At 40.5% G+C, this 13,654-nt stretch overlaps 1 protein-coding gene across 2 annotated transcripts in view; it reads right to left on the bottom strand.

The window, feature by feature from the left end:
• Positions 1 to 13,654, bottom strand: part of WDR7 (WD repeat domain 7) — a 304,621-nt gene that overhangs the window by 91,947 nt on the left and 199,020 nt on the right. For both annotated transcript variants that reach the window (XM_054723656.1, XM_054723657.1), the window contains one exon: positions 1,816 to 2,002. In XM_054723656.1, the coding sequence (XP_054579631.1) occupies positions 1,816 to 2,002 (187 nt within the window). The remainder of the gene's footprint in view (positions 1 to 1,815; positions 2,003 to 13,654) is intronic.

The following is a 13,654-nucleotide window of genomic DNA, read 5'->3' as shown; positions in this document are numbered from 1 at the left end:
CATTAAGAGGGACATCATGGGACAGCTCCAGAATTCCTACCACTAGGCATTCACACTCACAAGCAGAAGAAAGTGTTGGTGAGGATGCAGAGAAAATGGAACTCTTGTGCATAACTGGTAGGAATGTAAAACGGTGCAGCCACTGGGGGAAATAGTGGCTCCTCGATAAAAATTTAAACATAGAATTACCATATGACTCAACAATTCCATTGAAAATAGGTATTTAAACCAATACCTGTGCATGAATGTTCATAGCATCATTGTTCACAATAGCCAAAAAGTAGAAACAACCCAAATGTCCATCTTCAGCAGTGGTTCTCAACCTTCCTAGGTCACCCAGGGAGCTGTGGTCACAGCAGCCAGCACGGGGCTCTTTGGAGGGTGTGCATGGCACCCACAGCTGGGGGAGTGAGGCGGGGGAAAGGCTGGAAACACATTCTGGGGCTTTGCTCAAAGGCCAGCTGCCTCTCACTATGGCCACAAACTCAAGGGCTCATATTTCCTCCTAATCCTTAAAGTCAGTTGAGAACCTTCCAACCTTCAGTATCCATAAACCATGCTGGCTTAGGTGACCCTGCTAGCGGTTCTCAACCTGTGGGTCCCACAGGTTGAGAACCGCTGCTGTAGAGCCTAAGACCATCGGAAAACACAGATATTTACATTACGATTCATTAACAGTAGCAAAATTACAGTTATGAGGTAGCAACGAAAATAATTTTATGGTTGGGGGTCACCACAACAGGAGGAACTGTATTAAAGGGTCGTGGCATTAGAAAGGTTGAGAACCACTGATCTACAGATAAGTGGATAGAAACAAAATGTGGTACACCCATTAAATGGAATATTATCCAACTATAGAAAGGAAGTTATTAATACATACTACAACATGAATGAACCTTGGAAAAATGCTATGTAAAAGAAGCCAGACATAAAAGGCCACATATTGCATAATTCCACTTAAATGAAATTTCCAGAATAGGCACGTTCATAGATAGAAAACATCAGTGACTGCCAGGGACTCGGTGGGGGTGGGAGTGGGGAGAATAGGGAGTGGTTGCTTAATGGATACAGTTTCCATTTGGAGCAACTACTACAGGAACTTGATAGCAGTGATGGCTGCATAACCTTGTGAATGCACTTAATGTCACAGAATTATTGCTTTAAGATGACTATAGTGGCAAATTTAATGTTATGAGTATTATATCACTAAAAGGGGGCGGGGGAAGCTTCCTCCAGGAATCAGGAGGCTGAATTCTCAAGTCAACACTTACCTCTCCCACCTGCTCCCCTCCCCTCACTCCTAGCCATTCCTGACCAAGTGTTTCCATTTAGTTCATTTTAACAAGTCCCTCAGCTCATCTTCCTACTCCATTACTGTCATCATTGCTCCCAGATCACTGCAACCTCCTATGACTGGTCTTTTACTGTGTGCAAGTAACACCTCAATAAAGGTAATTTAAAAATCAAAATGAGTACAAAGAAATAATGCCCCAAACTATTTGGTCACACATTCTATTAGTAAAGCAATTTGGGAAATGTAATTTTCCTTATCAATGATGTTTATACTATTATTAGCTAACAATCACAATAAACAATTTTAAAACTGTTACTGACTGATCATTCATGGGCTCAACGCTAAATCCCAATGGTGTTAAAATTACAGGAACAAACTTCTCTTTCATTGTCCACATCCAAAATTTCATATATTGAGACATTTGTTAATTTTTCTATTAAGAACACACAATTTATAAAGGGTAATCGCTGGCAACAAAACACGACAAAAACAAATCACACTAACTGGAACTGAGCACGTACTTGGCGAGCTGCTTCTCGGCGTCAGCGCAGAGCTCCAGCAGCCCCATGAGGACGGCAGACACGTCCATGTAAGGCTCCCACACGGTGAACCCGCGTCCAATCAGATCGATGGCTGTTCTCCGGATGGTGCTGTGCGGAGGAAGCTTGGGGCTCGGCGGCTGGAGCAGAAGAAACGTCAGTGCCTTGCCTAAAATTACAAAATAAAAGGCAGAGCAATAAAGTAATTTTACTTTTTGAGGTTTTCTTTCAATCATATTTTCAAAATGTAAACCACTTTGGATTTCTTTTAACTGTAAAAGGGTTTTGAACAGAGAGATAGATTATGAGAGATCTTGAGTTTACAGTATGTGACTGAGCATTATTTGGGTGACAATATCTTATACCATATTCTGAAGTGTTTTAATTCCATAAAAATTACATAAGTATACACAATTTCAAAACTTATCAGTGATCCTAAATGTCCAAGGTTTCTCCCTACTAAGCATTCTGCAAGATGCAGATGGCTTCAAATGATGGAATATGAAGTTTCTTCACTTTTCTTCTGCATCTAACAGAGTTCATGTGTCAAACACTTCCGTGACACACCTCATTACGCACAATGAGGGGTGAGGGATGGAGAAGGCAGAGCGTGTAGCGTGAAAAAGTGCCCCCCCCAAGTGTGTACCCCCTCCACTTCCTGATGTTATTGAGTACAAGGGTGTCAGGTGTGCAGGAAATTCTTCAGGCAGTTGGTTAAATTAAATGCAGCTTGCCCAGCCAGTGTGGCTCAGTGGATGAGCACTGACCTATGAACCAGGAGGTCAAGGTTCGATTCCCGGCCAGGGCACATGCCCGGGTTTCGGGCTCGATCCCCAGTAGAAGGTGTGCAGGAGGCAGCTGATCAATGATTCTCTCTCATCATTGATGTTTCTAGCTCTCTCCCTCTCCATTCCTCTCTGAAATCAATAAAAACATTAAAAAAACACACAACAAATACAGCTCATATGATGTTTAAATCTGTTAAAATGATCTAGATTTTAATGAACATGTCCTGCTTTCTGGTGAAGACAAGGCTGACAGTTTGTACACATGCGCCCAGTGGCGATTAAGCTGCAGAAGCCCATCTCCTTCAAAAGGCGTTCTGACATTTAAAAGAGAAAAGCACGAGAGACTGTGAAGAGCAAACTGCAATTTAGAAGAGTGTTTTTGGTGTGTTTGTTCTTTGAGAGAAAGAGACAAAAACAGTTTATAAATCATAGAACAGTAGACTGGATGGGGGAGCACGGGCTTCAGGTTTCAGACAGAGGATTAACCACAGTTTCATAACTTATTAGGGGGCAGGCTTAGGAAGGGAGTCAGTGAGCCTCCGTGTCCCTGCCTGTAAAATGGGGATAACAATAGTTAACTCCCATGAAGCATCTGAGTGTGAAATGAATGTCGCAATAAGTGGCAGTCAGGGCTTAGTGTGGGAAACATGTTGAATGGTTTGTCTTCAAAAGTAGGAACGTGGCATGTAAACTTCAATGCACTCAACAACGACAAACACGGTATGGCCGGCTGTTGAGTGAGAATGGCTGAAAAGGAAGCGAAGAGAGGGAAAGGGCACTGCAGAGCCAGGACAAGCGTCTGTGGCTGCAGTCTGTAAATTAGCGGATCTGAGCTTCTTCTCAGGCACAGACCCTTCAAGACTCTGCTGAAAGCCATTGGTCCTTTCCCCAGGCAACTACATACATATACTTACCTACCAAATTCTGCAGAAAATATTTCAGGAGGCCATGGCCCTTGGGTTAACACTGCCTGCAGTACACGAAAGAGGTACCTATATAGGGAAAGCCTCCCTGAGAAACCATCCCCCGGCTCATACTTCATTCATGCGTGCATTTGTAAATTTTACTCTCACACTTAGCCATGTAAATGGATGCAAAGCTTCAAGTTTTGCGGATCACAAGAATATACACTCCTTTAAAAGAGTGATCCATTGTTCTCCATGGTCTGCCAGCACGTGTGTGCCCTGTACCACAGGATGTTTTTAAACGTAAGCATTTCTGCGCACTTCCCTTTTCCTCAGCAGGTGCCTTGAGGGTAGGAGTGTGTTTCATAGAGCTGTGTGTCTCCCAAAACACCAAGCACAGAGCTTCGCACACATTATGGACCTAAACGGGAAAATAGGTCTGCCTTTACGGCATATACATTTCTAAGGCAGCTCCCTGCCCCAGCTTGTCAGAATAATGCTTCAAAATGTCCACAAGTCTACCACTTTCTGTGTCTTCTTTACTACTAGGGGCTGCCGAGAAACCTCCCCCGCTGCTCCCTGTAGAGGCCCCGAAACACCGCGGCAATGGCTTCCAATCTAAGGGCTAGGGCTCCCCGGAGGTGTATCCTGGGTAAGCGATATTGCAAAGGGGAAGTGAAGTTCCCTGAGTACCATGTTTTATAGCATTTCAATCATCATTTTCCTTAACTGCCCTCTCCCAGTTCTGTATTCGTGACAGGGGAGAGCACTCTGGCAATAGAGGGACCCGGCTGGTTTTTCTGTGGTGGGAACTCTAGAGGCAGCTTCCTCACCACTTTGACAATTTCTTTTCTGGTGAGCAATAATAAACAATAAGTGGCCGATTTCTTGCTATTTTCCATCATTTTCCTGACAAAGTGGGAAGCCCAGCCTAGGGGACGTGATCACTTGCCCTCCGATGAAATGACAGAGAAGGGAAAACAGTAAGGGTTCTCTGACAGACCCCCGGCCCTGTATGGCCACAGCAAAGTGTGAACACCCCCCCCCGCCCCCACGTGGCCCATTACCTCTCCCCCTAAATCACTTCCCGCAAACAAACGTCTCCTCCAGGTCTCTGGTAACACAGAGCACAGATCCCCTCAGCTCTAGCAGGCCAAGGTGGGGCATCGAGAGAAGCAGAGAGAAAAATGGCCTGTTTAACACACATTTTAAACCTTCTAGTCCATGTATGTTTTTCTCCAATGATCTGCTCTGGAATTATAAAGACATATAAATGTTAAAATTCCACATCTGTCTCTGACAACTTATTCCAAACAAGACCTGTAAATAATAGAAGATGAAGGGGATTTTCAAGTTAAAACTTTGGTGTCCAGCCTTGTTGATGAATAGGAACCTTACGACTTTAATGCTACCGGCATTAATGACACCTATGTTCTGAAGGAACAATCTAGGACGCCTAAGACTTCAAACTTCCTAATCACATATTCTTCTTGCTGAAACTTAGGAGCCAACCTTTAATAAAAAGGGATAGATAAATGTATGCTTTCCTCAACTTATATTCTCAAATTTAGGGTTGATTTAACTTATAATTCCATATAATGTAGGTGTTCTGCAAAATGGACCAAGGTGATGAAAAGCTAAAATTAAGATGACAGCACCTTTCCTACTGATAGAAAAAGTCTCATGACCAGAATTTTGTGAATTTGCACTTTACCTGTCAGAATTTTCTTAAGTGTTTGGTACCCAATAAAGTTTGTATTTTAACTTGTATAGGATAGACTCTAATTTTGCACAGAAATACAAATTGACTTATTTTACGTAAATGCCCCACTATTCCATAGTGCCTCACTAAGTAAGGACGTGGGCAACGATCTGCCATCATAACTAACTCCTTCATAATAACTCTCCAGTGGCAGTATTAAAAAGTTCAACAAACCGGCCTGACATTCACTCAAGGCTTTCCACAATTTGGTCCCAATCTATCCATCTAAAGATTCATGTAATACCTCTTCATAGAGTATTGCTATGTTGTACTAAGTACTGGGGAAACAAATGGGAATAACACTCAGCTCTTCCCCTCCAGGAAATACATTCTAGCTCAGGAGACAGGTGAGCAACCAGGTAATTTGAATATATATGAACAGTGTTATATTTATAAGTACATCTCATCATGACAGAACTTAACAGAGGCACTGAACCCCATCTCAGGGGTTTGAAAAGGCTTCCGGGGAAAGGTGACCCCTATACCAAAACCTAATACATAGGTAGGAATTAGCCACTCAGAGAGGAGGAGTAGGGAAAGAAAACACTCCAGGAAGAGAGAATAGCACGCCTAAAGACCAGGCAATGAGCAAGAATACAGCAGGATCACGGATTGCACAAAGTTCAACATGGCTGAAAATGTTGTGGGGGAGCGAAGGGGCTGCGGAATGGCAAGGGGGAAGGAGGGCAAGGTGGGTGGAATGGAGCAGTGAGACATGAGGCAGGACAGGGTCTTAGAGCCTGGTCACAAAGGCCGCATATGCCACGCAAAGAGTCTGTCTATTTTGGTGACATTGGGGAACCACTGGAAAGTTTTAATCAAAAAAGGAGTATGATCAGATCTTCATTTTAGAAATCAGTGTTTAGGCTGTCTTGTGACTAGAAAGGGGCAAGCCCTACTGCCTTTTCATTGTGATCTACTCATCCCCAGCCAAATGGATTCATTAGAATCACAGAATTTTCTAGTTAAAAGGGCTTTGGAAAAACCTGATCTATTCCTATGCTTTGGATGAAATAACAGAGAACCATAGTAGGTAAGAGGCAATATTTTATTCATGACATTCTACCCAACTATGGATTCAAAACTATATACTTTATGATCAATCTCTTCTTCCTTCTGAATTACAAAATATATGAAGCTGTCGTTATCAGTGTCTCTGCAAAACAGATTAAATAAATTATAGGTTTTATCTTTTCTCATACAATGAGAAGGTTGCTGTACCTTGTTCAGCAGCTAAATATAGCCATACTAAGTTCCTCTGATTGTCTTGGTTGTAACTTAGTTGAATCATGGTCACAAAATTGTTTACTGTACACCCAGCACTGCATCTTCCTTACGGGCAGGAAGAAGTAGAAGGATGAAGGGCAAAAAACATGTGCTAGTTAAGTCAAGCCCCCTTTTAAAGTCTGATTACATTTCACTGGCCAGAATTCTATCACACAATAATTACCCTGGTTTCAAGGAAGAATGGGAAATGTAGTTTGTGAGCTGGGCACACAGCTATCTTTAACAAAACTGAGTGGGGTTGTTGTTTTTGTTTTGTTTTTGTTTTTAAGAATCATTGCTCATTTTCTTTCTTTTTTTCAAATATATTATTATTGATTTCAGAGAGGAAGGGAGAGGGAGAGACAGAAACATCAATGATGAGAGAAAATCATTGATTGGCTGACTCCTACATGCCCCCTAACTAGGGATCTAGCCTACAACCTGGGCACGTGCCCTGACAGCGAATTGAAGCATGACCTCCTGGTTCATAGGTAGATGCACAATCACTGAGCCACACCGGCAGGGCCAAAACTGAGGTTTTGTTCACAGGGAAGGCAAGAATGGTATTGCATAGGTAGTTAGAAATTTATGCCACATTTTCCCGCTTACCTTGGAATGAAATTCTTATTAATATAGCAATTATTATCCATACATTTAACAAACAACAATAAAGCATCTCTTGCACTTTGTTCTATTGTCTAAAGCTAATTTTATTCATTGTTTTCATTTTATTTTATTACCTTTTCCTGTCTGCTAATTGAGTAAGTTCCCTGGGACATATGAAAATTAAAAAAAAAACACACAAAAACTTTGATGTTTGTCATAGGCTTAGCACAGTGCCTTATTTTTAAGTAAGTACTTAGTTTTGTTGCTTTGGCAAATACTAAAATTTACTTTATACTGTACCCAGCACAGTCAACAAAATTATGCACAGATCAGAAATTTCCAAGAGTCTACCATATACTTTGCCCGTGGCTCTATGGTGAAATGGTAAAATACAAAAACAATGTGTTAATAAATCCTTTTCATAAAGCTAAACTTTTTCGACTTAAAGGAGTGCTTATTCTAAGGTTATGTTCTTACTACATTGTGGTGAATAAAATATTTTTTAAATAAAATGATGAAGAGAGTAGTATTTTTTAATGTTTGTACTCAGCAGAATAAAAAATTTAAAACATTGCTAAATACCCTCACACTTTGTTTTTGGAAATTCTACTGGCCCATGATATCGAAAATCTTGGAAACATGCTATTTATAATACACTTACTGTCCCAAGGAACTGTAAGGTACCTTCTCCCACCATAATTATTACAACTAATAAGTCCTCCTACTGGTCACTGGCTCTCAACTGAGACTGCCAAGAGGCTCCTAACTCAGCTTGTTGCAGGGTGAAGTTCAGCATTATTCAAGTCAACCTGGGACCATATTCAAGGTCAAGTTCCCAAACTGGTCTTTCTGAACTGTAAGGTAGCTGAGTGGCACGGATACTGCGGCAGCTTTGTAGTAGGAATTCAGCGAGCAGCAGGCACTCCATCACCACCTCCCCAGTAATCTAGTCAAGTGTCCAAATGAACTACCAAAATGCAGACAGCCTCCAAACACTAGAAAACAAATCACAACAAAACCTTTTAAAAAGCAGAAAGCACAAACATCCAGGCTTGGATAAATCACAATTAACTGCGACCCTCTGGCAGTTGAGAGACTAATTCTGTTGTCATGCAGTCAAGAGTGATAACAATAGCTCATATTTTAGTGCTATTTTACCTCAAGCTTTGTGTGTGTGTGTTCTGACTTCAGTCTTACTGTTTTTTAAAAAGTGCTACAAAAGAGCAAAGCTGCAAGAAAATATTTATGCTTTGCTGTGACAGTAAAATGCAGAAGATGAGAGAGGGTTGAGACAGAAACAACAAAATAAAGCCTATATAATAGTGGTCAAAAAACTGAGAGTATTACACTGTGACTAACTTGTTGCTTTGCTCTGTTAAAATGAATGTTGTCCAATCATAAACTGAGTAATAAAAAACATTCATTTTTAAAATTTTTGTAGTATCTGGCTGGTTATAATGACCAGCTCTTTTAAAAGATTAATACACAAGCCTTTACAGTAACATCCCCCCCCCCCCCCCCCCACCCCCACAAAACTATTATTATTTGGGTCATAATTTGTTTTCTGCAGTATTTATTTATCCTTATCACAAGCTACTTTATTAACACAGCTACATTTATTAAATGCCTATGATATGAAAACACTGTTAACTATAAAGAACTATAGTTATATATTTCTAGTCTGAGTATCAGCATCATTCATTTGATTTAAAAAAATAACACTTCTAGACTTCTTTTACTCACTGAAAACACACAGGCAGAGTCAACTGCAATTATGTACACTAAACAGAACACCTTTTAAACTAATTCAAACTTTTATTTCCATAGAATCACAGATACTACTAACATGATATGTTCATGATATGAACATGAATCGGGTATTTTTTTTTACCCAATTGTGTAGAAATAGCACTAAATAAGAAAAGTTCACTTTAAAAAGTCATAAAAAAAATCCATGACATTTTAATATTTTTCTCGAGCTCTCCATTTATAATTTTTATTTCCTTTTCTTTTTTGGGGGGAGGGAGGGGGACAAGTTTTCCCTCCCATGATGCTTTCCTAGAAGCATGAAGACCTCACGGGAATCCTTGGTTACCTCACTCACAGGCAATTTCTCTAACCAGCTATGAGGAAGGAAACAGCACTGGTCACTGAAGAGGCTGAAGGAGGAAACTATAGAACAAACAGTGCATTCAAAGGGGACGGGGACCTGGACTGCGGAGGGCATTTTCTTGGGCTTTGGTCCAGCCTAGGCCAGTCTACAGGTATAGTAAGACAAACTTGTTTCTCATACTTAAAAGAAAATTATGAATGAAGAAATGGCCACTAACCATCCTTGGCTCCGAATAGTAGAGAAGGGAAAAGGTCATATTAAAAAATACATTAATTAATAGCTCAATTACAAGGAAATTCCTGTGGGAGAATATATTATATGCACTTTAGACCAAACGAATTTATGATGATTTATGCCATTACAATGAGTGCAAATGAATTAATAATGATTGGCCACTTATTTCAAAGTGTAACCAAGAGAATGAAGCCCTTTTCCATTTGCTAATGTCCATCAAAGAGCAAGCCTGGCAGAGTGCTGTCTAGAATTCCATTCCTTTGCTTTATACAGGTACCTGATTTGATTAAAAATAATTCCAATGTAGAGTGCATTGTTCATGGATATAAAATAATTAACAAACATTTCTACAACTAGATGCTTTGCACTAATGCAGTTATTAAAAACTGCTTTTAAACTTTTAACATCCTGCATGGCATAAAAAGCAAGTCATCATTTCTTTTAATAAAAAGCATAAGATAACTTTGTTAAATTAGGAAACTCACTTGATAAAGATATTTTAAAACTCATTAATCTAATATTAGGTTAATCAAAACAGTCCTAATTCAAAGTAATTAGCTGTTTCTTGTCCTATAATCTAGCTGTTTCTTGTCCTAGAATCAGAAGCGTATAGAATTCAAAAGCTCCCTGATTCCAAGTATTTTTTTTTTCTGCTCTATTTTGAGTTATAAATTAACCAGGTTTTGATATAGGGCGACATTTAATCTCATCTTGCTTTGAGTAATTAATGTATTTCAGATGGCAGACTAAAATAGACTGTGCCAGGTAACAAGTGCTGATTGCTAGACAATCTGGGGGGCAACAATAAAGAAGTAAAATAACAGAAGAAGTTCATGATATCAAAGAAGTAAAAAAAAAAAAAAACACCTTAAAGTCTACCAAATCTTTAGTGAGTGGTCCAAACACTTCTATTTCCTGTTCCCAAAAGGTGTGGGGTTATTGAAGGACATAAGCAGGAGGGGAGAGGGAAGGAGACAAGAGAACAAGGGTTTAAATTCCAGCTCTAGCACTTACTGGCTGAGTGACCCTTTAATTCATTTGATATTTACTAGTAATAGGCTCCGTAACAGGCACTATTTTAAGTGCAGGATAACAAAGTCTGCTCTCATGAAGCTTATATTCTAGTTGGGACATAAAAACCAAATGAACACATATATATGTCAGGTAGTTCTAAGTCCTGTGAGGAAAAATAAAGCAGAGTAAGAGTGTCACAAGTGATAGGAGGGAAGGACTCTGTGGAAGGTGACACTTAAACAGAGACCTGAGCGAAATGAAAGGGGCGTGTGCAGTCACCAGAGTACAGATGGTTTTGATGCCAGGGGACTGAGCGGTGCCTCGGGAATCAGTGCAGGTGCAGCAGAACCTCCACAGGCTGGAAAGAAGAGGAACGCCAACAGTGAGGACAAGCGGCGAATGAGGCGAGAGAACCAGGAGAGGGCAATGTCATGGAAAGCAAGGGAAGGAAAGTGTCAAGTTTCCACACAAGGGCTGAGGCTAGCTTATTGGATCTGGTAATGCCTAAGTCACTGGTCACCTAACTCAGTGGTTGGCAAACTCATTAGTCAACAGAGCCAAATATCAACAGTACAACGACTGAAATTTCTTTTGAGAGCCAAATTTTTTAAACTTAAACTTCTTCTAACGCCACTTCAAAATAGACTCGCCCAGGCCATGGTATTTTGTGGAAGAGCCACACTCAAGGGGCCAAAGAGCCGCATGTGGCTCGAGAGCCGCAGTTTGCCGACCACGGACCTAACTGAAAGGTTTCCGTGGAATGAAAGCTCGGAGAGCCTGTGAAACAGATTCAAGGAAGAATGGTAGCCAAGGAAAGAAGGGAAGGTAAAGGTAGTCAGAATATTGATTCTAGAGTGGACACAATTATACTTTGATTTCTTATGACTACTGACAAGTTAGCATCCATGTGACCTACAGCTATAGGATGAGAAATGAGATAAATGAGTATCTGATACATTATGTATTGCTCACTGAACATGAATACAGTAGTATCCCATGTCCTGTGCATGGCCCCCATCAGCCTTCTCTGGGCTGATCACCTCCAGGAACCAACCAATCAGAGGCAGCCCCTGGCCTTCAAAGCAGAGACTGGCTCCAGGGACGAACTCCCCTAAGCCTGCAGCTTCACTCTGTCTGACCAGGAATGCATCTGCACCCTTTCTGTACACCAGGCGGCACGCTGCGAGGGGACCTGCCAAACAGATTCCAGGGTTCTGAGGATGCCAACGGAGCGCTCCAAAGTAACCGACTCACCACTGAATCAAAAGGCTCACAATCAGTTATTTCATGCATTTGAACTACTCTAGCACTTTTAGAATTTAATTATTACTTAAAAATACATGAAATGGAAACAATGACATTCTCTAAGAAATATCATTAATGTTATGGCAAAAAAAAAAAAAAAAAAACAACCACACAAAAGTTTCATGATAACTTCATTATTGGCCCTTGTTTTTAAATAATCCACATAGACTAAGTTAGTAATCATTACAAGATAAATCACAAGGTAATCTTCTAGGTAGTCTAGTGGAGATTAAAATTACATGAAAAATTACTTGGTCTCTTTTCTAATGACCACACTAAAACCTCCCACTGGTACAAGGACCTGCTGAATGTTAAGCCTTTACAGATGTGTAGTCCAAACTACAAGTACATGTCCCTAGTAGACACTAAATAGTAAGTTGTGATATGGAGAATGGAGTAACCACAGGAAAAATAAACTCAGAATTGTGTTACATGCAGGCAGATGGACAAATACCAACATTCCCAATATGAGCACTCTAAATGTTTCTCTTCTACACATTTATTTTATTGAAGTTGAGTAAGGAGGGGGAAAAAAAGATGAACAAACAAGAGTCACTCTGCTGCCCGTTTCTCAGTCTGGACATCTTTGTTTAAGCTTTGACTTGGCTTAAATGAACGAATTAATATTGACAAAAACATCAACTAAGCTAATGAGTTGTTAGTTAAGGCAATAAACATGTCACATTAGAGTCAGCGCAGTAAAGAGGTAATTAGCCCTGCAAAAGCCCCGCTGATTGGAGCTGTTGAGATCCTCTGCTCTTAACCTTTGAGTCCATTATCTAACCCAGGAGTGGTGGCTACGTAAATGGGGACTCGCCAGGAAACAGCAGCCTTGCTGGAGCAGCTAAGCCTGCCCTGAGAATTCTGGGACGAAAGGGTGGTGGTGGGTTTACAAGAGAGCCATCAGCAAAGCTCGCTGAAAAGCTGAAAGAGAGCTCTTTTGGGAATAAATGTTAACGTCAAGCAAAGAGCGAGGGCAAACATATTTCCAAAGAATTATTTAGGGGCTATATGTATTTTTTAACAAATGCATACCTAGCAATATGATAAGTAATATACAGTGTGACAAAGGAAAGTCACTCCAACTATTAAAGTCTCTGTCTTCTACAAATAAGGATGCTCTGATCCCTTCAAGATAATACAGTGCATTCCTGACTATCTGAGTTACAGAAGCAACCAAGATCACAATTAAAATCACAGATAACAATTCCTATTCATTTAAGACAAAAAAAGAAATATACATAGTATTACACTTCTGAAATGTATATGTTGACACAAATACCTACAAATTATCCCTCAGAGAGGTTGCTCTAGATCTGTTTTAGTGTTGTTTTTTAAAACTCGCTAAGTTTACTGATTTGGCTTTAGGACAACCAAAACTAGCACTGCAAAGTCCACGTTGAAAAAAGCATCAGATGCTTATAGAAAAGTCACAAATAGCAGGACAGAATCTATGAATTAAAATACAACATGCATGGCCCTCGCTGGTTTGGTTCAGTGGATAGAGCATCAGCCTGCAGATTGAAGGACTCTGGGTTCAATTCCGGTCAAGAGCATGCACCTCGGTTGCAGGCTTCACCCCAGCCCTGGTCAGGGCACAGGGCCACGTGCAGGAGGCAACCAATCCTGCAGGAAGCAACCAACTAATGACTCTCTCACATCAATGTTTCTCTCCCTCGCCCTTCCACTTTCTCTAAAAATCAATGGAAAAATACCCTGAGCTGAGGATTAACAACAACAATGAAACACCTATCCTCTAGATTAGTGGATCATTCCTGAAATAAAGGAAAAGACCACACTGAAGAGCACAATTTGACATTGCATAATG

This window comes from Eptesicus fuscus, chromosome 12, assembly GCF_027574615.1.
Source record: "Eptesicus fuscus isolate TK198812 chromosome 12, DD_ASM_mEF_20220401, whole genome shotgun sequence".
Lineage (NCBI taxonomy): Eukaryota > Metazoa > Chordata > Mammalia > Chiroptera > Vespertilionidae > Eptesicus > Eptesicus fuscus.
This window is presented reverse-complemented; position numbering and strand designations above follow the sequence as displayed.